The sequence below is a fragment of the Oncorhynchus mykiss genome, chromosome 22 (assembly GCF_057628025.1).
Source record: "Oncorhynchus mykiss isolate SJ-2025 chromosome 22, ASM5762802v1, whole genome shotgun sequence".
NCBI classification, from domain to species: domain Eukaryota; kingdom Metazoa; phylum Chordata; class Actinopteri; order Salmoniformes; family Salmonidae; genus Oncorhynchus; species Oncorhynchus mykiss.
In genome coordinates this window covers 35,307,384-35,333,266 of record NC_143043.1, presented here as the reverse complement: position 1 = coordinate 35,333,266, position 25,883 = coordinate 35,307,384, and the positions used below count along the sequence as shown (strand labels likewise).

At 46.2% G+C, this 25,883-nt stretch overlaps 1 protein-coding gene across 1 annotated transcript in view; it reads right to left on the bottom strand.

The window, feature by feature from the left end:
- Positions 1-925: 925 nt before the first annotated feature.
- LOC110501719 (E3 ubiquitin-protein ligase SH3RF3) overlaps positions 926-25,883 on the bottom strand; it is a 77,868-nt gene continuing 52,910 nt past the window's right edge. The window contains exons 2-9 of the mRNA XM_036959071.2: positions 21,199-21,486; positions 17,001-17,096; positions 11,677-12,137; positions 9,892-10,062; positions 9,383-9,621; positions 8,480-8,799; positions 7,007-7,338; positions 926-3,949 (exon numbers count right to left, since the gene is read on the bottom strand). Of these exons, the coding sequence (XP_036814966.1) occupies positions 3,781-3,949; positions 7,007-7,338; positions 8,480-8,799; positions 9,383-9,621; positions 9,892-10,062; positions 11,677-12,137; positions 17,001-17,096; positions 21,199-21,486 (2,076 nt within the window). The 3' untranslated portion in view covers positions 926-3,780. The remainder of the gene's footprint in view (positions 3,950-7,006; positions 7,339-8,479; positions 8,800-9,382; positions 9,622-9,891; positions 10,063-11,676; positions 12,138-17,000; positions 17,097-21,198; positions 21,487-25,883) is intronic.

Genomic DNA, 25,883 nt, shown 5'->3' with positions numbered 1-25,883 from the left:
GAGAAGCTACATATATCTAATTATAGACAAGTTGACTAACAAATAGCCTACCAAAATATTGGAAATTATAAGCAGAAACATATCTAAATCAGGGAAAACAAAATCCTGCACCCTCTGTCAAAAAATAGTGTATTTATTTGCGGGTTAGGGTTGGGTGCGGGCCTCACTTTTCACATTTTCACTTTATCTGTTGCGAATGGGTTATTAGCAATTGTCGGCATGTGCGGGTGAACAAACAGCTGACCCGCGCACCACTTGTGTTTGTGTGTGTGTGTGGAGGCAGTAGATGAAGCATGTGCGTGGGGAGTGGGTGGTGGGCTGGGTTGTCCATGTGGAGTTGGAGGAGGGGAATCTGGGTTGGGGTGACTTTCACTGTATCCTGAGGAGAAACACACCAATACAGAATCTGGCATGCTGTAATGCTGTTGGCATCAGAGTAGTGTTGACTAAAATGGTGATCAGTGACCTTACAGCACAGTGTCTCACTCACTCACTCACTCACACTCTCTCTCTCTCTCTCTCTCTCTCTCTCACACACACACACACACACACACACACACACACACACACACACACACACACACACACACACACACACACACACACACACACACACACACACACACACACACACACACACACATACACACACACACACACACGGGCAGGCGTGAGTCTATCTACCCTGTGATGACACACAGTGTCACACACACCTCTCCACCTACATAAAGTGTTTGTTGGCATGCCAGGCCTCAGCTTCACTCTAAATGCAAATGTAAGGTGATTATTCATGACAACCTCGCTGTCACACACCTCCACTGGGACGAAGAGAGGAAAGAAGAGGAGAGAGAGTGAAGTGATGGAGTGGAGGTGGGAGGCAGTATGGCTATATAAAGGGTTTGTCATCAGGCAGAGGTGACACAGGTTGGTTTAAAACAAAGGCATTTATTGGGAAAATGCACTTGACATGAAAAACCAACCAAACCACGAGGTCATCAATACGAGAGAATGTTTAATGATCACATGGTAGAACGCTGGTCTCGAGTGCAGGGCGACTTGCACCCCCGAAATATAAATAATCTGCACAATATATATATTTATATCTCTTATTTTCTGTTATAGTAATGTAAAACGTCTCTCATAGTTAGACAGCATGAGATTCCATGCGTAACAACCCCCTTGTAAAGTCTGTAAAGTCTTGTCAGTGGTACAGTACTCACACCAGACAGTCCAGGCAAACCAGAAACACAGTCCACCTGAACACACTAATTCATGGGAACTGGGGAGCAGGAATAGCAAGATGGACACTGTGTGGTGTCTGGGTCATGTGGAAGTGCTCTATCTCCAACATGGAGTACTTGTGCATTAGCTCCACAGACAGACAGTAGAAACAGACAAACAGACTGGCCTTTTGGGTTCAGGGATACAGCTGGCTCATCTGGAGCTAAGGGTTGTTTCTGGCCCAGACCGAAGAGCTTATCCACAGCAACAACATCAACATGTTTAACTGATACACTCTCTCTCTCTGAGGAGGAGCGGAAAGACTGGGACCCATCCACTCCTTTCACATCAATGACTGTGCGTGTGTGTCGTGTGTGTGGTTGTGTGTGTATGTGTGTGTGTGTGTGTGGTTGTGTGTGTCGCAGCCTGATGGAAAGGTTCTAATCTCATCTGAATCTCTGGGTGTTCTCATCTGTCTGTTACCCAACTCAGGGATTACCCAGACTCCCCTGCATCTGCTACTCCAATCAGAGACAGATGGTCTCTATATCTCTCTTTCTCTCTCTCTCTCTCACACACACACACACACACACACACACACACACACACACACACACACACACACACACACACACACACACACACACACACACACACACACACACACACACACACACACACACACACACACACACACACACACACACACACACACACACACACTTTAGGCTGAGACTGAGTGTGCTGTATGGATGTAGCCTGATCCCATCTGTATGTGTTGTAACCGACTCGTTCTGGCCTTCCCAACTCTGTGTGCTTCACTCTGTCTTCCTGACCTATAGACCTACTTCTGTTGGGGTACAGTTGTTGTGTGCTTAGTAAATGAGAGAGGAACTGTGTACTTAGCCAATTAGAGAGGACCACCGTTGTGTGCTTAACCAATGAAAGAGGAGTACTGTTGTGTGCTTAGCCAATGAAAGAGGCGGTTTGAAGTAGCTTGCCAGAAGTGGGGTATGTTAAAATTAAGAACATTTGGGACTGTTGATGTGCTTTCTTTCCCAATGTTGAGTTTCCACATGACTGGTATTACCAACTACTGGTCTCTCTTACTCGCACACATGAATACAGACACGCATACACACACACCGACCAGAAAGAACAGGTATCAGGTTAGCCAAGGTCTTTAGGTGCTTCTGTAACCAGTACGGCATGTCTCTAGCCATACCACACATTCATACGGACACTGATGTTTAAAACAAATACACACTGAAGCAATAGAAAAATACAGTGTGCCGCTTGTTGTGCCTTCAATAGTTGCTGGCGCCTCCTGATGATGTCAACATCACTAGTCATTGATGAGGTTGATGAAGGACCCCTGCCATAGCTGTCCTGTGTGGATAAAGGCCCCCGCTCCTATGAGGCTGGTTGGAGCTGGAGTAGCCGTGTGTGCAGAGATGGGCAGTATTTCTGTTACGTGTATTTTAAATATCTATTTAAATGACTTCTGAGTATTTTGTCAATTGTATTACACTGGGCTGGACTACACTCCAATGTACAGTATTTTGTAATAAGATACTTTCGAGAGCTGTAATTTGTATTTTCAAAATACAAAATACTTTTCTATACCATTTGTTTATAGCGGTTCACCATCCCCCTTTCACCCTGCATTGGTATCAGAAGACTGATGGCACTATGGTGTCATAAGAGCGTCTGCTAAATGAACTAAATATAAACGTGTATGTAATAATGGACAAGTATTATTCTAATGAGCTCCGCCCTGAAACAAGGTTAAGTCTAGAAAGGATACAGCTTTTGTCAAAATGTACTTTTCATAGCAGGTTCAATAGAATTAACGTAGAAGGTTAAGAGAATTAGGTTAAGATATATCCCATCTAGACATGACCCCGAAACAAGGCCAATAATAATACCTAATGTGCTTTGCAGTTCGTTTTGGTGTGTTCATTTTCACATATATACAGCATTTTAGTCATTTAGCAGACACTTATCCAGAGTGACTTACAGTCACTACATTCAGCTAAGGTAGATAAACAACATCAGTCATAGCAAATTAACAGTTTCTGTATCCGTCACTGAGTTTGCAAATGTATTTATGTATTTTAATATACAAAATACATGTATTTTAATTAAATATATTTGGGGCAGCAGGTAGCCTCGAGGTTAGAGCATTAGGCCAGTGATCAAAAGGTTGCTGGTTTGAATACTGGAGGCGACAAGGTGAAAAAAATCAGTCGCTGTGCCCTTCAGCAAGTCACTTAACCCTAATTGCTCGAGGGGAGCTGTACAATGGCGACCCTGGCCGTGACCCCTAAGGGTGTCTCAGGGGAGTTGGGATATGCCCCTCAAAAACATTTCCATTACACACTTGTGTGTAATAGGACACATATAGGTGCCCCCCAAATGATTATAAAATACAATTATTTTGTAGTTCATTTAGATACATTGATCTTTTGTAATTGTATTTTGTCATTTTTGCCCATCCCTGCGTGTATGTGTGTGTGTGTGTGTGTGTGTGTGTGTGTGTGTGTGTAGCGGTCCTGTTCAGAAGATCTCTACGAAGCTGCCAGGGAAGAGGCCAGTACGTCCAGTCCTCTGCAGAGTTCCTTTGTACCAGCCATCTTCTCTCTTCTTATGAACAAACACCACGTCTCCCTGTCTCAGCTCGATCTCCGCCTCGCTCTGAGGGGGGTAGGGCACCACCACACGATACCTAGGGAAGGAGGGTTACGGATAATGACCCACTGTGCACAGACGTCAGTTCAACCTCAACCAATTTGGTTGAGTTGTCAACTAATATGAATTCAATGAAAAATCAACAAAACATTTCACCATGACATTGGATTTAGGTTAAAGGTTGGCAGAGATGGCCAGTATTTCTGTTACATGTTTTTGAAATATGTATTTCAATTACTTCTGAGTATTTAGTAATTTGTATTACGCTGGGGTGAACTACACTGCAATGTATTTCGTAGCAAGATCCTTTTGAAGGCTGTAATTTGTATTTTCAAAATACTTTAAAAAATACTTTCACCCTATATTGGTATCAGAAGTCTGATGTCACCATCGTGTGATTAGAGCATCTGTTAAATGAACTAAACTCAGCAAAAAAAAGAAACGTCCTCTCACTGTCAACTGTGTTTATTTTCAGCAAACTTAACATGTGTAAATATTTGTATGAACATAACAAGACTCAACAATTGAGACGTAAACTGAACAAGTTCCACAGACATGTGACTAACACCAATTGAATAATGTGTCCCTGAACAAAGGGGGGTCAAAATCAAAAGTAACAGTCAGTTATCTGGTGTGGCCACCAGCTGCATTAAGTACTGTAGTGCATCTCCTCCTCATGGACTGCACCATATTTGCCAGTTCTTGCTGTGAGATGTTACTCCACTCTTCCACCAAGGCACCTGCAAGTTTCCACTCATTTATAGGGGGAATGGCCCTAGCCCTCACCCTCTGATCCAACAGGTCCCAGACGTGCTCAATGGGATTGAGATCCGGGCTCTTCGCTGGCCATGGCAGAGCACTGACATTCCTGTCTTGCATGAAATCATGCACAGAACGAGCTGGTGGCATTGTCATGCTGGAAGGTTATGTCAGGAGCCTGCGGGAAGGGTACCACATGAGGGAGGAGGATGTCTTCCCTTTAACGCACAGCATTGAGATTTCCTGCAATGACAACAAGGTCAGTCCGATGATGCTGTGACACACTGCCCCAGACCCTGATGGACCCTCCACCTCCAAATCGATCCCGCTCCAGAGTACAGGCTTAAGTGTAACGCTCATTCCTTTTGACGATAAACACAAATCTGACCATCACCCCTGGTGAGACAAAACCGTGACTCGTCAGTGAAGAGCACTTTTTTCCAGCCCTGTCTGGTCCAGTGACGGTGGGTTTGTGCCCATAGGCGACGTTGTTGCCGGTGTTGTCTGGTGAGGACCTGCCTTACACTAGGCCTATAAGCCCTCAGTCCAGCCTCTCTCCGCCTATCGCGGACAGACTTAGCACTGATGGAGGGATTGTGCATTCCTGATGTAACTCAGGCAGTTGTTGTTGCCATCCTGTACCTGTCCCGCAGGTGTGATGTTCAGATGTACCGATCCTGCACAGGTGTTGTTACATGTGGTCTGCCACTGCGAGGACGATCAGCTGTCCGTCCTGTCTCCCTGTAGCTCTGTCTTAGGCGTCTCACAGTACTGACATTGCAATGTATTGCCCTAGTCACATCTGCAGTCCTCATGCCTCCTTGCAGCATGCCTAAGGCACGTTCACGCCGATGAGCAGGGACCCTGGGCACCTTTCTTTTGGTGAAGTTATTTGGATTTTTTAAATTATCTTTGAAAGACAGGGTCTTGAAAAAGGGACATTTCTTTTTTTGCTGAGTTTACATATAAATGTGTATGTAAAAATGAACAATTGCAAAGGATGCTGAGTATTACTCTAATGAGCTCCGCCCATGAAAGAAGGCCAATGACAGTACCCAGTGTGCTTGCAGTTCTTCATTTTCACATATACTTTACATTACAATTTTGGTCATTTAGCAGGACACTCTTATCCAGAGTGACAGTGCACATTCAACTAAGGTAGATAAACAACGACATATCACAGTCATAGCAAGTAAAACGATTCTGTAACCATTGCTGTGAATGTGGTTGCTGTTCGGCCGGCAACTTGCAAATGTATTTTAAAATACAAAAACCATGTATTATAATAAAATACTATACTATGCAAAAGTATATGATATTTTATTTGGATACAGTGATTTTGTAGTTGTATTTAGAAATTGTAATTTGTAATTTATGCCCATCCTTGAAAGCTGGGTGGAAAATCCAATCAGTTTTCCACATTGATTCAACGTCATCACACAAAAGTTTTTTTGTTGCTGAAATGACGTGGAAACACAGTTGATTTAACCAGTTCTTGACCAGTGGGGCTGCATTGTAACTCACATTCGAACACATGCACACCATAAACACACACACACACTAGGAGGTGATATATGCTGCTACTCAGGTCATCATCATTCAGCAGTCTTATATATAAATGCTTCACACAGATTTATACGTGCTTGAAACAGTGTGTTTTAATGTTTGTGTGTGAGTGTCAGTGTGTGTGTGGGTTTGTGTGTGTGTGTGTGTGCATCCGTGTGACGCGGTTGCTTTCAGAGAAAAAAGAGGGCACTATTAGCTTTGACACACACCGATGGGGATAGGAGAAGAATGATGATCAGAAGCTCAGTTATTCCTGGCGCTGTAGTGGCGTAGTGTCGTAACATACAGCATATCTCGGGGGATGTTTGAGGGTGTGTGTATGAGAGTGTGTAGCCATAGCCGCGGGAAGTAGGTTGGGGTTGCTGCATTTTTTTCGCTGACGGGGGGACGGGGGCGGTGCAGAATGAAACCGTTTTGCCATCACTACAGACGGCTATATCGGTCCGTTAATACTGGACTAGTAAAGGCCCAGTGCACTGCTTTTGTGAAAAAGTATTTTTATATATATTTTTATTCTGATTTGTCAGAACCCCTACTTCCCGCGGCTATGTGAGAAGTTACAGTGTGTGTTTACCTCTCTCTGGACAGGATGTGTGTTTGACAGTGTGAGTAGTTACAGTGTGTGTATACCTCTCTCTGGACAGGGTGTGTGCTTACCTCTCTCTGGACAGGGTGTGTGTTTGACAGTGTGAGTAGTTACAGTGTGTGTATACCTCTCTCTGGACAGGATGTGTGTTTGACAGTGTGAGTAGTTACAGTGTGTGTTTACCTCTCTCTGGACAGTGGTTTGGGTTCAGGCCGGAGAGCTAGCAGTGCGTTCCCGGGGCGGGTCATCGGGGGCGACCGGGGGAAGTTGAGATCGAGGGATCCTGACTTCCTGTTCAGCAGCTCTAACCCCATTGCCCCCGCCATCTCACTCTCGATTGGACAAGACCCGGCACGCCCATGGGCATCCATTGGACAGGAGCCAGAGCGGGTGTGATGTGGGAGGACGGCACCCGACAGGGGGAGGGTTGGTGGGGAGGACGGGGGAGAATGAGATGCCTTTTTCTTGGCCGCGGCTCCAGAGAGAAGCTTTAGCAGACCTCCTTTCTTCTCCTTCTGTGGACACAGATAACAAGACAGAGAAGAGAATGGGGATGAAACAATTTGCAGTGTCTTCTACAGATGTACAGTTTTATTTTTCTGGCAGTATCCCTCCTGGTCTCAGAGACAGTTAACCAGCAGTATCTACCTGATGTAACAATGACTCCTCCAGTTGGCAAGTACAGTATCTTTTTGAGATCTGAGTGTAGTTCTCTAACCATCCACCAGAGAGCAGCACATATACAGCAGATAGTTTAGTCTTGATGTGTCAGGGGGAACTTCGTCTCAGGGGGAACTTAGTCTCAGTGTGTGTGTGTGTGTGTGTGAGTTTGTGTGCATCTTTGGGGTTGAGATGTGAGTCAGAGCCAATTATCAGCGCATAATCAGCATGGAAGCATCTGTCTTACAGCACAGCAGGCCTCATCACACACGCACACACACACACACACACACACACACACACACACACACACACACACACACACACACACACACACACCACAAACCTCTAACTTAATCAGACAGCAAACTCCAACGCATAATAAGCCAATGCATGTGGGGAATTAAAATGGTTAGGAAAGCTAGGAGGTTAAATGCGATGAGACTAAATACTATAGTTAATCCATCACAGCTCGTAGTCAATGACTGTTTATCATGGTCCTTCCCTAGTCTATTTGTCCTATTGTCACCAACTGTCTCATCTAGTGTCTGTGAAGCCAGTCAACACCAGAGCAGATAGGCTCCTCTCTCTCAGACAACTCTACCATCCATCACTGACACCATGGACCGAGCTTTAATACACTCATCAAGATAAAGAACAACACACAGAGACAGCCCTGTCACACTGATCGTCTGTTTGTCTGTCTGGCGTTGGACGATTCTGCACCATGTCCAGGTGCAAGCCACTTCCCCTCAACACCACTTCCCCTAGCTATGCTTTTAATATTCCCTGACTATATCCTCCTGACTATGGCATCATGTTGAGGGATTTTAAGGCAGTGTGATGTTGGAACCAGACTCTGCTGTGAGTTTAGATAAAGGGAGGTAGTGGTGGAGAGAGAGAGAGAGAGAGAGAGAGAGAGAGAGAGAGAGAGAGAGAAAGAGAGAGAGAGAGAGAGAGAGAGCAAGATGAAGAGAGACACCCTAGGAGACTCACCTTCTCTGGTTTTGGGGCGTTGCTGTGGGAGGGGCCAGGCGAGGACGGTTGGAAGGGATTGGTTGATTCTCCGTTGAGCAGGGCGGCACTGGCGTTGGGAGGGGTGAGGCAGGAGAGAGGGGAGGAAAGTGGGATGAGGGGCGAAGAGAGGCAGGAGAGAGGGCGCGAAGCAGGGGAGGAGAGGGGGGAAGGGCCGGGGGACACCATGGATATTGGGCGAGCAGATTGACCAGCGGAGCGCGACGGGGAAGATTTCTGAGGTCGGAGAGGAGAGACGGTGGGTGTGGGACGCTCTGGGCTGCTGGAGGGCGGGCTGTGGACTGAACACACACATTACACACTGTTACATACTATTACACAGCACACAGTAGTCATCTTACTGTTACAAGACACCATCTGCTTCCTGTTTGTGCTGTCATCATATTATATATATATATTTTATTGTCACACCAGATAGGTGCAGTGAAATGTGTTATTTTGCAGGGTTAGCCATAGTAGTACGGCGCCCATGGAGAAAATTAGGGTTAAGTGCCTTCTGATTTTTAACCTTGTCGGCTCAGGTATTCAAACCAGCGACATTTTGGGTTACGGCCCCAACGCCCTAACCGCTAGGCTACCTGCCGCCCCAATACGACATCTGACTGCCAATGACACATGTGACCAAACTGCCATAGCCTACCTATGGTCATACTTTATTTTGTAATGGATAACAGGTGTGTGTGTGTAAGACAGAGACAAAGAGAGAGGCTCCCAGGAGAAACTTTAAATACCATCACATGTTCTCCCTGACAGAGAGAGGGAAGGAAGGAGAGAGGCAAGGAGGGAGAGAGAGGCCAGATATAAGAGCTGGATCAAATGTAGGAAATTACAGATCTAGAACCTGAATAATCTCTGTGTACTCACCCAGTTGCATGGCAGAGCGGGTCTGGTTAACTGTTTGTTGTCCAAAGCGAAGGCAGTTCTTAAGCTGAGCAGCGGCAGACTGGGGGGAAGAGGGGGGAGGGGAGGGACGAGAGGAGGAGGGGCCGGCAGAGGAGGGGCCGGCGGAGGAGGGAGAGGCTGCCTTACTCCCCTGTCCCACCCCTCCCACCTCCTGCCCTGAGAGACAGGAGCTCTGAGAACCACCCACCGCAAACGGAGCTCTGCAGAGAGAGCGAGAAAGAGAGAGAGCACGAGTGGGAGAAGGGGTTGGGAGAGGGGAGAGATTTAATGGTTCCAGTCCTGTTAGAAAAGTGACCAAGATACTATTGATATCCCCTATTATACTACCATCAACATGCTGCTTTTCGTCCGCCTCTCACGCAAACAGAGTTATGTGTTTGAAAGGGTGTGTGTTAGAGGGAGAAAGAGAGTATTTGCGTGAGAAAATGTGTGTGTGAGTGTGCGTGCGTTCGTGCCTGTGCGTGTCTCACCGTGACACGGGTGTGACATAGTTTCCAGGGAAGACTCCGGAAGCAGCGGTGCGTAGAGAGGTCCCTTTAAACCAGCCGTCCTGACACTTCTCTGTGACACGGTACATCTCTCCTTTCCTCAGCTCCAACTCATCTGCCTTCTGGGACTTATACGCATACAGGGCCAGGTAGCTGGGATACACAGAGACGTCGTTTAGGATCATTTGACTGAACAAATGACTGGTATTGTTTTAATATGGACAAACAACTATGTAATAAAATGCAACCACATAAAAGGTGAGATTCTGTGCATGCCTCATGTGCATTATTTGATCTCATATCCAATTTGCTGGAATAAAGACCAACATTCATTCACTGTCTAAATACTGTTGAAGGGTCCGACTGAATATATGTTTTATATCTGAATGTACATGTCTGAATTTATGTCTGAATATACACTATATGATCAAAAGTATGTGGACACCTGCTCGTCAAACATCTCATTCCAAAATCATGGCCATTAATATGGAGTTGATTCCCTCTTTGCTGCTATAACAGTCTCCACTCTTCAGGGAAGGCTTTTCACTAGATGTTGGAACATTGCTGTAGAGACTTGCTTCCATTCAGCCACAAGAGCATTAGTGAGGTCGGGCACCTATGCTGGGCAATTAGGCCTGGCTCACAGTCGGTGTTCCAATTCATCCCAAAGGTGTTCAATGGGGTTGAGGTCAGGGCTCTGTGCAGGCCAGTCAAGTTCTTCCACACCGATCTTGACAATCCACTTCTGTATGGACCTCACGTTGTGCATGGGGGCATCGTCATGCTAAAACAGGAAAGGGCTTTGCCCAAACTGTTGCCACAAAGTTGGAAGCACAGAATCATCTAGAATGTCATTGTATTCTGTAGCGTTAAGATTTCCCTTCACTGGAACTAAGGGTCCTAGCCCAAACCATGAAAAACAGCCCCAGACCATTATTTCTCCTCCCCCACACTTTACAGTTGGCATTATGCATTTGGGCAGGTAGCGTTCTCTTGGTAACCACCAAACCCCGATTCGTCCATCGGACTGCCAGATAGTGAAGAGTGATTCATCATTTCAGAGAATGCGTTTCCACTGCTCCAGAGTCCAATGGCGGCAGGTTTTACACTGAAGCTTGGCATTGCACATGGTGATCTTAGGCTTGTGTGCAGCTGCTCAACCATGGAAACACATTTCATGGTTGGTTGAGAGAATGCCAAGAGTGTGCAAAGCTGTCATCAACGCAAAGGGAGGCTACTTTTAAGAATTTGTTTTACACTTTTTTGGTTACTACATGATTCCATATGTGTTATTTCATAGTTTTGATGTATTCACTATTATTTTACAATGTAGAAAATAGTAAAAATAAAGAAAAATCCTTGAATGAGTAGGTGTGGCCTAACTTTTGACTGGTACTATATGTCTGAAGAATAATAGGAGGGGAGAGTAAGCAGGTGTCCATGCACTGCCTCTGGGTTGCTATGGTAACTAGGGGACGTTTTCCCATAGCAACAGGGCAGGTTGCCAGTCGGAGATGGAAGTGTCCGACCTCATTAGCGGGACAACCCGCTCTGGATAGTGTGTGTTTGTGTGTGTGCACGCACGTCCAGGAAGATATGGTAGTAGATGCAGCACAATCTTTATATTCCACACAGCTTCTGTTTCACCTTATAGACAGGACAGCAGCTCAGAGAAAACAGACAGCATTGCTAGTCAACTCATTTACCTCTAGATTTACCAGTTGGTAAACCATGCCTGTGTGATGAGTAAACTGTACTGTAACTTACATGTTGAGTGGTAGTTGGACCTTGGCTTGAGCCAGCAGTTCTGAGGTGACTGAAGCCATTCTGGGAGGAACCAGAACTCCGACTGAGGAGGGAGTGGGACCGGGGGGACCGGGGGGAGAGTCCTGTATTCGTGCAGCAGCCCTGGGGTCAGAGGAGCTGATGAGGACAGGGTGGGAGATCTCCATGCTGTGTCTGTTGTTGAGCTGGGCTGTCCGCTGCGTCACACTCAGAGCTGTGAACGAGTGGCGCTTCTTAGCGTTTTTCTTCCCCTCTCCCCCTCTTCTCTCCTCCTCTTGCCTCTGGAGGGCACCATTGCCACTTCCTGCAGAGGATGGGTCAGGGGAGGGGCCAAGGGAGCAGGGACCCAATGGGAGGCCGGGAGACGGATCAAAGCTGGGGCCAGGGACGGGATTGGATGTCGGCTTGTCAATCTCCATCAACTGTTTGGCTGTTTCATTTAGCTAAAGTGGAGAGGAGATGAGAGGAAAGGAGACGAGAGGATAGGAGACGAGAGGAGACGAAAGGAGACGAGAGGAGAGGAAAGGATGAGATCCAAATCATTGAATTGAATTGCTTTAGACTGCTTTACTACACACTGCTGGCTCTCAGAGCACGCCTTCTGCTGTTGGCAGAACTTCAAACCAGACAAAAAAGATCACACACACCCCACACCCTGGGGAGAATCTATGTACTTAGTGAAAGTAATGCAGCTCATATCTGACAGGATGACAGTCGATCTTGTAGTCTGTTCTTGCTAGTCAGATAACCCCCACACACTGAATCTACCCAGCAACAACACTACTCACGCTCTCTCACAGACGGATGCTCATTCTCACAGTCACAATCACAGCACAGAGAGAGCAGATCCTCTCAGTCCACACACACACATTGTCACCATGTTGAACTCAGGGGATGCTTTCTGCTACATTACATCAATATCACCTCCGCTGAAAACACACTCCTTTGTTGGAGAGGATTCCTTGGAGAGAATAGTGCGCGTGTGAGTATAGACTGTCGAGGGCAGGACAGAGTGGATCTGTCTCAGTGTGTGAGTATAGACTGTAGAGGGCAGGACAAAGTGGATCTGTCTCAGCGTGTGAGTATAGACTGTAGGGGGTAGGACAGAGTGGATCTGTCTCAGTGTGTGAGTATAGACTGTAGGGGGCAGGACAGAGTGGATCTGTCTCAGTGTGTGAGTATAGACTGTAGAGAGCAGGACAGAGTGGATCTGTCTCAGTGTGTGAGTATAGACTGTAGAGGGCAGGACAGAGTGGATCTGTCTCAGTGTGTGAGTATAGACTGTAGAGGGCAGGACAGAGTGGATCTGTCTCAGTCTGTGAGTATAGACTGTAGAGGGCAGGACAGAGTGGATCTGTCTCAGTGTGTGAGTATAGACTGTAGGGGGCAGGACAGAGTGGATCTGTCTCAGTGTGTGAGTATAGACTGTATAGGGCAGGACAGAGTGGATCTGTCTCAGTGTGTGAGTATAGACTGTAGAGGGCAGGACAGAGTGGATCTGTCTCAGTGTGTGAGTATAGACTGTAGGGGGCAGGACAGTGTGGATATGTCTCAGTGTGTGAGTATAGACTGTAGAGGGCAAGACAGAGTGGATCTGTCTCAGTGTGTGAGTATAGACTGTAGGGGGCAGGACAGAGTGGATCTGTCTCAGTGTGTGAGTATAGACTGTAGAGGGCAGGACAGAGTGGATCTGTCTCAGTGTGTGAGTATAGACTGTAGAGGGCAGGACAGAGTGGATCTGTCTCAGTGTGTGAGTATAGACTGTAGAAGGCAGGACAGAGTGGATCTGTCTCAGTGTGTGAGTATAGACTGTAGAGGGCAGGACAGAGTGGATCTGTCTCAGTGTGTGAGTATAGACTGTAGGCGGCAGGACAGAGTGGATCTGTCTCAGTGTGTGAGTATAGACTGTAGAGGGCAGGACAGAGTGGATCTGTCTCAGTGTGTAAGTATAGACTGTAGAGGGCAGGACAGAGTGGATCTGTCTCAGTGTGTGAGTATAGACTGTAGAGGGCAGGACAGAGTGGATCTGTCTCAGTGTGTGAGTATAGACTGTATGAGGCAGGACAGAGTGGATCTGTCTCAGTGTGTGAGTATAGACTGTAGAGGGCAGGACAGAGTGGATCTGTCTCAGTGTGTAAGTATAGACTGTAGGGAGCAGGACCAGAGTGGATCTGTCTCAGTGTGTGAGTATAGACTGTATGGGGCAGGACAGAGTGGATCTGTCTCAGTGTGTGAGTATAGACTGTAGGGGACAGGACAGAGTGGATCTGTCTCAGTGTGTGAGTATAGACTGTGTGGGGCAGGACAGAGTGGATCTGTCTCAGTGTGTGAGTATAGACTGTGTGGGGCAGGACAGAGTGGATCTGTCTCAGTGTGTGAGTATAGACTGTAGGGGGCAGGACAGAGTGGATCTGTCTCAGTGTGTGAGTATAGACTGTAGAGGGCAGGACAGAGTGGATCTGTCTCAGTGTGTGAGTATAGACTGTAGGGGGCAGGACAGAGTGGATCTGTCTCAATGTGTGAGTATAGACTGTAGAGGGCAGGACAGAGTGGATCTGTCTCAGTGTGTGAGTATAGACTGTAGAGGGCAGGACAGAGTGGATCTGTCTCAGTGTGTGAGTATAGACTGTAGAGAGCAGGACAGAGTGGCTCTGTCTCAGTGTGTGAGTATAGACTGTAGAGGGCAGGACAGAGTGGATCTGTCTCAGTGTGTGAGTATAGAATATAGAGAGCAGGACAGAGTGGCTCTGTCTCAGTGTGTGAGTATAGACTGTAGAGGGCAGGACAGAGTGGATCTGTCTCAGTGTGTGAGTATAGACTGTAGAGGGCAGGACAGAGTGGATCTGTCTCAGTGTGAGTATAGACTGTAGGGGGCAGGACAGAGTGGATCTGACTCAGTGTGTGAGTATAGACTGTAGGGGGCAGGACAGAGTGGATCTGTCTCAGTGTGTGAGTATAGACTGTAGAGGGCAGGACAGAGTGGATCTGTCTCAGTGTGTGAGTATAGACTGTAGAAGGCAGGACAGAGTGGATCTGTCTCAGTGTGTGAGTATAGACTGTAGAGGGCAGGACAGAGTGGATCTGTCTCAGTGTGTGAGTATAGACTGTAGGCGGCAGGACAGAGTGGATCTGTCTCAGTGTGTGAGTATAGACTGTAGAGGGCAGGACAGAGTGGATCTGTCTCAGTGTGTGAGTATAGACTGTAGAGGGCAGGACAGAGTGGATCTGTCTCAGCGTGTGAGTATAGACTGTAGAGGGCAGGACAGAGTGGATCTGTCTCAGTGTGTAAGTATAGACTGTAGGGGCAGGACAGAGTGGATCTGTCTCAGTGTGTGAGTATAGACTGTAGAGGGCAGGACAGAGTGGATCTGTCTCAGTGTGTGAGTATAGACTGTATGAGGCAGGACAGAGTGGATCTGTCTCAGTGTGTGAGTATAGACTGTAGAGGGCAGGACAGAGTGGATCTGTCTCAGTGTGTAAGTATAGACTGTAGGGAGCAGGACCAGAGTGGATCTGTCTCAGTGTGTGAGTATAGACTGTATGGGGCAGGACAGAGTGGATCTGTCTCAGTGTGTGAGTATAGACTGTAGGGGACAGGACAGAGTGGATCTGTCTCAGTGTGTGAGTATAGACTGTGTGGGGCAGGACAGAGTGGATCTGTCTCAGTGTGTGAGTATAGACTGTGTGGGGCAGGACAGAGTGGATCTGTCTCCGTGTGTGAGTATAGACTGTATGGGGCAGGACAGAGTGGATCTGTCTCAGTGTGTGAGTAAAGACTGTATGGGGCAGGACAGAGTGGATCTGTCTCAGTGTGTGAGTATAGACTGTAGGGGGCAGGACAGAGTGGATCTGTCTCAGTGTGTGAGTATAGACTGTAGAGGGCAGGACAGAGTGGATCTGTCTCAGTGTGTGAGTATAGACTGTAGGGGGCAGGACAGAGTGGATCTGTCTCAATGTGTGAGTATAGACTGTAGAGGGCAGGACAGAGTGGATCTGTCTCAGTGTGTGAGTATAGACTGTAGAGGGCAGGACAGAGTGGATCTGTCTGTGTGTGAGTATAGACTGTAGAGAGCAGGACAGAGTGGCTCTGTCTCAGTGTGTGAGTATAGACTGTAGAGGGCAGGACAGAGTGGATCTGTCTCAGTGTGTGAGTATAGACTGTAGAGGGCAGGACAGAGTGGATCTGTCTCAGTGTGTGAGTATAGACTGTAGGGGGCAGGACAGAGTGGATCTGTCTCAGTGTGTGAGTATAGACTGTAGGGGGGCAGGACAGAGTGGATCTGTCTCAGTGTGTAAGTATAGACTGTATGGGGCAGGACAGAGTGGATCTGACTCAGTGTGTGAGACGTCGCCATCTCCATATTAATAGATATGCTAATCAGAACATATGCTAATGAGCCTGATAGATTGATCCCGCACTGACGGCATTACTCTCAGGGGACGAATGGAGACGCACACACAGTCTTTCTCTATGAAGGTCAAATACACACTCAGACACAGACAGACAGTGAATTCCTCTCCCCATCTCATGCATACGTTCCCACAGTATACACAATATACCTGAATGTGTGACTGGCTCTTTACACTATTCACAAGGGCCTTCACCTTTTACCTCACCAGAAATGGTGTGAGAGTTTGTGTGTGTATGTGTGTGTGTGTGTGTGTGTGTGTGTGTGTGTGTGTGTGTGTGTGTGTGTGTGTGTGTGTGTGTGCGCGTTGTTCTCTGAGGCAGAACCATCCTTCACCCTGTACTTTCTTTCTCTCTGTGATCGTCTTTCATCTGAGCAGCCCTGTGCTCACTGTGCCATACAGTGTGTGTATTTGTGTGTGTTTGGACGTCAACATTCTAACAGTCTAATGAATACATTTAATATATGCTATTTCGAGGCAATTATGGGGGTAATTATCAACGGGGCAGGGCACCTTCAACTGTCGGGAGTAGGACGGGCAGCAGAGGGAAACCAGTCAAAAATGTCCTCCTTCAATTTGTGATATTAAGAACGACAGTGTGTTATGACATCCACATGACGCTCTAGGCTCTTCTTGTGTTAAAGGTGTGAAGGGTTAACTGCTACACCACCATAGGAGACAAGGAGAGAGGAGAGAGCTCCTTCCTCCCTCCCCCAACGCTCCACTCGCCTCCAGCTGGGACACCCTCATTATGTACCCCCCTACTAACCCTAACCTCCCCCTTCACAACACACATACGCACGCACACATAGCCTCCCGTCAAAGTGATGGAAGAGTCTTAATTATTGATGTATCCCTATCTAATAAGACCCCCCCGTGTGTGTGTTTGTTGTTACCTCTACATAGAGGATGGGGAAGATCCCGATCTTATCTCCCAGCATGCCCTCTGCCCAGTTGTCATCCACTCGTCTGATCACCGTCAGAACCTCATCCTATTGAACAGACAGTATGGTTTATAAGGACACAACAGGAATTAAGCTTATATTCATCTCTCTCTCTCTCTCTCTCTCTCTGTCTCTCTCTCTCTCTCTGTCTCTCTGTCTCCCTCTCTCTCTCTCTCTCTCTCTCTCTGTCTCTCTCTCTCTCTCTCTGTCTCTCTCTCTCTCTCTCTCTCTCTCTCTCTCTCTCTCTCTCTCGGGTGGTCTAGAGTTGTGTTGCCTCTTTTTGGTGGTGACATGCTGGTAAAAAATGGGGTAAAACTGATTTCCCTGCATTAAAATCACCATGTGTGAGTCTCTCTTTCTCTCACTCTCCCACACTATCTCCCCTCTCCCTCTCTATCTTGGCCTGCCCCCTTCGTTTTCTCTGCCTCTGCCCATGACCTAATGATACCACTGTCTCTACTAATTTCTCATCATCACAGAGGGAAAGAAGGAGAGGGAGGGAGATGATGGCAGAAAGAGAAACCGTAAGAGAGGGATAAGGTTTCTCTCTCTCTCCTAGAGATATATTATCTGACCCACTGGCCCTGTTACATGCAGGCTTACATGCTGCTCTCCGTCTCTCATTCACTCCCTCTCCGTCTCCCTCTCTGTCTCCCTTTCTGTCTCCCTCTCTGTCTCCCTCTCCGCCTCCCTCTCATTCTCTCTTTGAATTTAAACCCATCCTTCCATTTAGTAATTTAGCTAGGGAACTGCAGCTGTGATTCTGTGTGTGCGAAAAGGAAGTGCATGTCTGTGTCTCTCTGTCCTGACTTGGCCCTCAGCCCCATCCTGAGAGAGTGTATGAGGCCAGGTGCTGCTGAGGAACACACACACAGAGAATGAGAGAGAACGAGATATGTTCCATTCGCCAGTGTCCTCACCTAGAGTGTGTAACAGCATGAACAAATGATGAGCTTTGAAGAGGAGAGGAGCAGAGGGAATACAAATCACTGTTTATCACAAACACTGTGCTGGAGAAGGGGGGTTACTCTCTCGCTCTCCCACATAGGAGGAGAAAAACTATATTCAGATAAAGAGGGAGAAAGATAGACGGAGGAGAAGGTAGACTGCTTAGATAAACACAAAACATCCAGTAGGGTATCATAGAGAGCCTCCACTCCACTCTTCTGGGAAGGCTTTCCACTAGATGTTGGAACATTGCTGCAGGGACTTGCTTCCATTCAGCCACAACAGCATTAGAGAGGTTGGTCACTGATGTTGGGCTACTAAGCCTGGCTCGCAATCAGCGTTCCAATTCATCCCACAGGTGTTCGATCAAATCAAATCAAATCACAATTTTATTTGTCACATACACATGGTTAGCAGATGTTAATGCGAGTGTAGCGAAATGCTTGTGCTTCTAGTTCCGACAATGCAGTAATAACCAACGAGTAATCTAACCTAACCCAACAATTCCACAACTACTACGTTATACACACAGTAAGGGGATAAAGATGTTCGATGAGGCTCTGTGCAGGCCACTCAAGTTCTTCCACACCGATATTCGGCAATCCATTGCTGTATGGACCTCGCTTTGTGCACAGGGGCGTTGTTATGCTGAAACAGGAAAAGGGCCTTCCCCAAGCGGTTGCCACAAAGTTTGAAGCACAGAATCTTCTAGAATGTCATTTTGTGCTGCCTAGCCCAAACCATGAAAAACAGCCCTTCCTTCTCCACCAAACTTTGCAGTTGGCACTATGCATTGTGTAAGGTAGCGTTCTCTCCTGGCATCCGCCAAACCCAGATTCGTCCGTTGGACTGCCAGATGGTGAAGCTAAGGACTCTGGGACTAAACACCTCCCTCTGCAACTGAATCCTGGACTTCCTGACGGGCCGCCCCCAGGTGGTAAGGGTAGGTAACAACACATCCGCCACGCTGATCCTCAACACAGGGGCCCCTCAGGGGTGCGTGATCAGTCCCCTCCTATACTCCCTGTTCACTCATAACTGCATGGCCAGGCATGACTCCAAAACCATCATTAAGTTTGCCGATGACACACCAGTGGTAGGCCTGATCACCAACAACGACGAGACAGCCAATAGGGAGGAGGTCAGAGACCTGGCCGTGTGTGGTACCAGGACAACAACCTCCCCCTCAACGCGATCAAGACAAAGGAGATGATTGTGGACTACAGGAAAAGGAGGACTGAGCACGCCCCCTTTCTCATCGACAGGGCTGTAGTGGAGCAGGTTGAGAGCTTCAAGTTCCTTGGTGTCCACATCACCAACAAACTAACATGGTCCAAGCACACCAAGACAGTCGTGAAGAAGGCACAACAAAACCTATTCTCCCTCAGGAGACTGAAAATATTTGGCATGGGTCCTCAGATCCTCAAAAGGTTCTACAGCTGCACCATTGGTGGCATCACTGCCTGGTATGGCAACTTCTCGGCATCCGACCGCCAGGCACTACAGAGGGTAGTGGGTACAACCCAGTACATCACTGGGGCCAAGCTCCCTGCCATCCAGGACCTCTACACCAGGTGGTGTCAGAGGAAGGCCCTAAAAATTGTCCAAAACTCCAGCCACCCTAGTCATAGACTGTTCTCTATGCTGCTGCACGGCAAGCGGTACCAGAGCACCAAGTCTAGGTCCAAGAGTTTTCTAAACAACTTCTACCCTCAAGCCATAAGACTCCTGAACATCTAATCAAATGGCCACCTAGACTATTTGCATTGCTCCCCCTTTTACACCGCTGCTACTCTCTGTTATTATCTATGCATAGTCACTTTAATAACTCTATCTACATGTACATATTTCCTCAATTGCCTCGGCTAACCGGTGCCACCGCACATTGACTCTGTACCGGTACCCTCTGTTGGTACCCCCTGTATATAGTCTCGCTATTGTTATTTTGCTGCTGCTCTTTAACTACTTGTTACTTTTATTTCCTATTCTTATTTGTATTTTTTAAACTGCATTGTTGGTTAAGGGCTTGTAAGTAAGCATTTCACTGTTGTATTCGGCGCATGTGACTAATACAATTTGATTTGAAGAGTAAATCATCACTCCAGAGAACGTGTTTCCACTGCTCAAGAGTCCAATGGCGACGAGCTTTACATAACTCCAGCCGACACTTTGGCATTGCGCATGGCATCTTAGGCTTGTGTGCGGCTGCTCGGTCATGAAAACCCATTTCATGAAGCTGCCGACAAACAGTTGATGTGCTGACGTTGCTTTGGAACTCGGTAGTGAGAGTTGCAACCGAAGACAGACGATTTTTTCGAACTACGTGCTTCAGCACTCGGCAGTCCCGTTCTGTTAGCTTGTGTGGCCTACCACTTCTCGGCTGAGCCGTTGTTGCTCCTAGAATTTTACACGTCACAATAATAGCACTTACAGTTGCCCGGGGTTGCTCTAGCAGGGCAGAAATTTGACACACTGATTTGTTGGAAAGGTGGCATCCTATGATGGTGCCACGTTGAATGTCACTGAGCTCTTCAGTAAGGCCATTCTACTGTCAATGTTTGTCTATGGAGATTGCATGGCTGTGTGCTCGATTTTATACACCTGTCAGTGTAACCGATGTGAAATGACTAGCTAGTGTGCGGGGTGCGCTCTAATAGCGTTTCAATCGGTGACGTCACTCGCTCTGAGACCTTGAAGTAGTTGTTCCCCTTGCCCTGCAAGAGCCAGGGCTTTTGTGGAGCGATGGGTAACGATGCTTCTTGGAAGGTATTTGTTGATGTATGCAGGGGGTCCCTGGTTCAAGCCCAGGTAGGGGTGAGGAGAGGGACGGAAGCTTTACTGTTACATCAGCAATGGGTCTGGCTGAAATAGCAGAATCCACTAATTTGAAGGGGTGTCCATATACTTTTGTATATATATTTATATTCCACACTCGGACAATACTCGTTCTGATATGTCTTCATTTTTGCGTGTATTGTTTTGTTTTGTTAGGTATTACTGTACTGTTGGAGCTAGAAACATAAGCATTTTGATGCACCTGCAATAACATCTGCAAAATATGTGTACGCGACCAATAAAATGACATTTTATTTGATCAGTGTCCATGTAAACGTATTCATAGATACACACACAGTGGATTACAGTGAGTCAGCGTGTGTTCCTGTGTGTAGGTTTGTGTGTGCGTGCATGTGTGTGTGTGTACCTTCGAGAAGGCCAGACAGTCTTTGTCCTGATCTTTGTCTTTGACTTCAAAGTCGTACAAGGCCTTTCCTGTGGGCGGAGTTTGGCTCAGCGGCCGTAACAACGCGATGTAACTAGCTGGCAGGAAACCATGACAACTGTTCAGCTCCCCATGGTACCAGTTGTCGTCAACTTTACGTCGCAGGATGATGATGTCCCCTTTTGCAAACTGCAGGTCTCCAGGTTCCTTCCCCTCGTAGGAATAGAGAGCCTTTCCACAGGGCAGGGTTAGGGTTAGATTAGGTAAACTCTGGAGGAGAAAGAAGAGATAAGTTAGACCTTCCCACAGGGCAAGGATGTTCTGGAGTGGAGAGAGGAAATATGTTAGACCTTCCCACAGGGCAGGGCGGGTAAACTCTGGAGGAGAGAGAGGAGACACGTTAGACCTTCCCACAGGGCAGGATGGGTAAACTCTGGAGGACAGAGAGGAGACACGTTAGACCTTCCCACAGGGCAGGGTGGGTAAACTCTGGAGGAAAGAGAAGACAGACCCTATACCAGAGATAAGCAACTATACTGAACAAAAATATAAACGCAACATGCAACAATTTCAAAGATTTTACTGAGTTACAGTTCATATAAGGAAATCAGTCAATTGAAATAAATTCATTAGGCCCTAATCTATGGATTTCACATGACTGGGAATAAAGATATGCATCTGTTGGTCACAGATACCTTAAAAAAAGGTGAGGGGCGTGGCTCAGAAAACCAGTCAGAATCCGGTGTGACCACCATTGGTCTCATTCAGAGCAACACATCTCCTTCACACAGAGTTGATCAGGCTGTTAATTGTGGTCTGTGGAATGTTGTCCCACTCCTCAATGGCCAAGTTGCTGGATATTGGCAGGAACTGGAACACATTGTCGTACACATCGATCCAGAGCATCCCAAACATGCTCAATGGGTGACATATCTGGTGAGTATGCAGGCCATGGAAGAACTGGGACATTTTCAGATTACATGAATGTTTACAGATCCTTGGGGCTGTGCATTATCATGCTGAAACATGAAGTGATAGTGTCGGATGAATGGCACAACAATGAGCCTCAGGATCTGGGGCACTCAGTTCACAACGTTGACATCAGCAAACCACTCGTCCACACAACACCATACATGTGGTCTGTGGTTGTGAGGCCGGTTGGACGTACTGCCAAGTGCAAATTGCACACTCCCTCAAAACTTCAGACATCTGTGACATTGTATTGTGTGACAAAACAGCACATTTTAGAGTGGCCTTTTATTTTCCACAAGGTGCACCTGTGTAATGATCATACTGTTTAATCATTTTTTTGATATGCCACACATGTCAGGTGGATGGAGTACCGTGGCAAAGGAAAAATGCTCATTAACAGGGATGTGAACAAATTTGTGCACAACATTTGAGAGAAATAAGCTTTATGTGCGTCTGGAAAATTTCTGGGATCTTTTATATCAGCTCATGAAACATGGGACCAACACATTACATGTTGCGTTTATATTTGTGTTCAGTATAGATTCAGCCGCAGGACGGATTTTGTTGGGCTGGATGGTCAGGGAGGCGGAACATAATTACAGAAAGTAGTCACACCTCTTGCTTTTTCTACATTTTGTTATGTTGCAGGCTGAATTCAATACGTATTACATTGAGATGTGTTGTCACTGGCCTACACACAACACCCCATAACGTCAAAGTGGAATTAGGTTTGTAGAATTTTACAAATGAATTCAAAATGTAAAGCTGAAATGTCTTGAGTGAATAAATATTCACACCCTTTGTTATGGCAAGCCTAAATAAGTTTAGGAGTAAAAATGTGCTTAACAAGTCACATATTAAGTTGCATGGAATATGTGTGCAGTAATAGTGTACTAAACATGATTTTTAAATGACCACCACATATCTGTACCCCACACATACAATTATCTGTAAGGTCCCTCAGTTGAGCAGTGAATTTCAAACACAAATTCAACCACAAAGACCAAAGAAGGTCACCTATGGGTATATGGGTAAAAAAAAAATGTTTTAAAGCAGACATTGAATATCCTTTTGAGCATGATGAAGTTATTAGTTACACTTTGGATGGTGAATCAACACACCCAATCACTACAAAGATACAGGTGTCCTTACTAACTCAGTTGCCGGAGAGGAAGGAAACCACTCAGGAATTTCACCATGAGACCAATATTGACTTTAAAACAGTTACAGAGTTTAATGGGTGTGATGGGAGAAAACTGAGGATGGATCAGCAACATTGTAGTTACTCCACATTACTAACCTATACAGACTGGAAAGAAGGAAACTTGTACAGAATAAAAATATCCCAAAACATACATCCTGTTCGCAATAAGGCACTAAAGTAAAACTGCAAAAAATGTGGCAAAGAAAGCGTCATGTTATGGGTATGCTTGTCAGCGGCGAGGATTAAGAAGTTTTTTAGGATAAAAATAAACGCAATAGAGCTAAGCACAGGCAAAATCCTAGAGGAAAACCTGGTTCAGTCTGCTTTCCACCAGACACAGGGAGACAAATTCAGCTTTCAGCAGGACAATAACCTAAATCACAAGGCCATATATACACTGGAGTTGCTTATCAAGATGACATTGAATGCTCCTGAGTGGCCTATTTACAGTTTTGACTTAAATAGTCTTGAACATCTATGGCAAGACTTGAAAATGGCTGTCTAGCAATGATCATCAACCAACTTGACAGAGCTTAAAGAATTAAAAAAAGAGTGTGCAAATATTGTACAATCCAGGTGTGCAAAGCTCTTAGAGACTTACCCAGAAAGACTCACAGCTGTAATCACTACCAAAGGTGATTCAAACATGTATTGACTCAAGGGTGTGAATACTTCTGTATTTCATTCTCAATAAATTTCCCAACGTTACTAAAAACATGTTTTCACTTTGTCATTATGGGGTATTGTGTGTATATTAATATTTAATCAATTTTGAATTCAGTCTGTAACAACAAAATGTGGAATAAGTCAAGGGGTCTGAATAATTTGTGAAAGCACTGTATAATAAGTTGTACACTGCAAATTGACCACAACTAAGCCCAAAAAGAGATCGTATTTGAAAATAACAATCATTTTTTTATACCATGCTTACCTTGAGACATGATCACGTACTGTATGTCTCTTTTTTATTCGTGGGAATATTTGGGAATAGATTTCCTAAATTAAACTCATTTTTACCTAAATTCCTGGTGGTTTTACATTCTTAGAAAATAATGCTGTCTCGTGATCAATGGATTTGTCCATTCAAATACAGTCATTGGCCTAGCTCAACAAGACAATGGAAGTTTTCCAAATCTGCCTGTCCACACTGGGAAGAACCATTAGTGTCAGCCTCGTGGCAGATTTGGTTCTGCTGTTGTTGATGTCTGTAAGCAGGATGTAGCCCTGCTGCTTGTCTCCAGTGGTCATGTGATGTCAACCTGATGAAAGGACTGCCAGAGTGTATGTCCAATCCTGCCCTGAGACAGACAGACACAGCCCGAGGCTCTAACTGATCTGACAGCAGCCTGAAGCTCTAACTGATCTGACAGCAGCCTGAAGCTCTAACTGATCTGACAGCAGCCTGAAGCTCTAACTGATCTGACAGCAGCCTGAAGCTCTAGGCGCAGAAAACAGCACAACTCAGAACACATCTAAAGTCGGAGCTGACGCAAGGCCAGTGTGTGTGTGTGTGCTCCCTCTCTTTCCACATCCTGCCACTGGCATGAACACCATGCAGAATGACAGATGAGAAGAAAGGGAGAGAGAGAGAGAGGGGTGGATAAAGAGAGATGGAATGACAGATGAGAAGAGAGGGAGGGTAGTACTCTTGCATTCCGTGGCTCATTACACACACACATCATGATGCTCTAATGTACAACACATTCCCTGATTATATCATTACATTAGCTCCGGGGTTACACTTTATTTGGATAGTTGATAAGGTTACGGTTAGGTTTAGAATAAGGATTAGGGCTACGGTTAGGTTTAGAATAAGGGTTAGGGCTACGGTTAGGTTTAGAATAAGGGTTAGGGCTACGGTTAGGTTTAGAATAAGGGTTAGGGCTACGGTTAGGTTTAGAATAAGGGTTAGGGCTACGGTTAGGCTAAGGTTTAGGTTTAGGGTTAGTATAAGGGTTAAGGTTAAGGTTACTAGATAGTTAGTTGATATGTTACTGATAGTCTGTAGATAGTACCTACAATTGTACTACAAAGTCCTTCAACAAAACATGCACACACTTCTGTCCTGCTGCCAGTGTGTGTGTGTGTGTGTGTGTGTGTGTGTGTGTGTGTGTGTGTGTGTGTGTGTGTGTGTGTGTGTGTAATGGTATAGTACAACCAGAGTGCAGTCTATTAATCATCATTAACTCCTTATTGAGTACCTGCAGTCAGCTACACAGCTAATGTACTGCTACTGAACCAGTCAGTCAGCTACACAGCTAAAGTACTGCTACTGAACCAGTCAGTCAGCAACAAAGCTAAAGTACTGCTACTGAACCAGTCAGTCAGCTACACAGCTAAAGTACTGCTACTGAACCAGTCAGTCAGCTACACAGCTAAAGTACTGCTACTGAACCAGTCAGCCAGCCAGCTTTACAGCTAAAGTACTGCTACTGAACCAGTCAGCCAGCCAGCTTTACAGCTAAAGTACTGCTACTGGACCAGTCAGTCA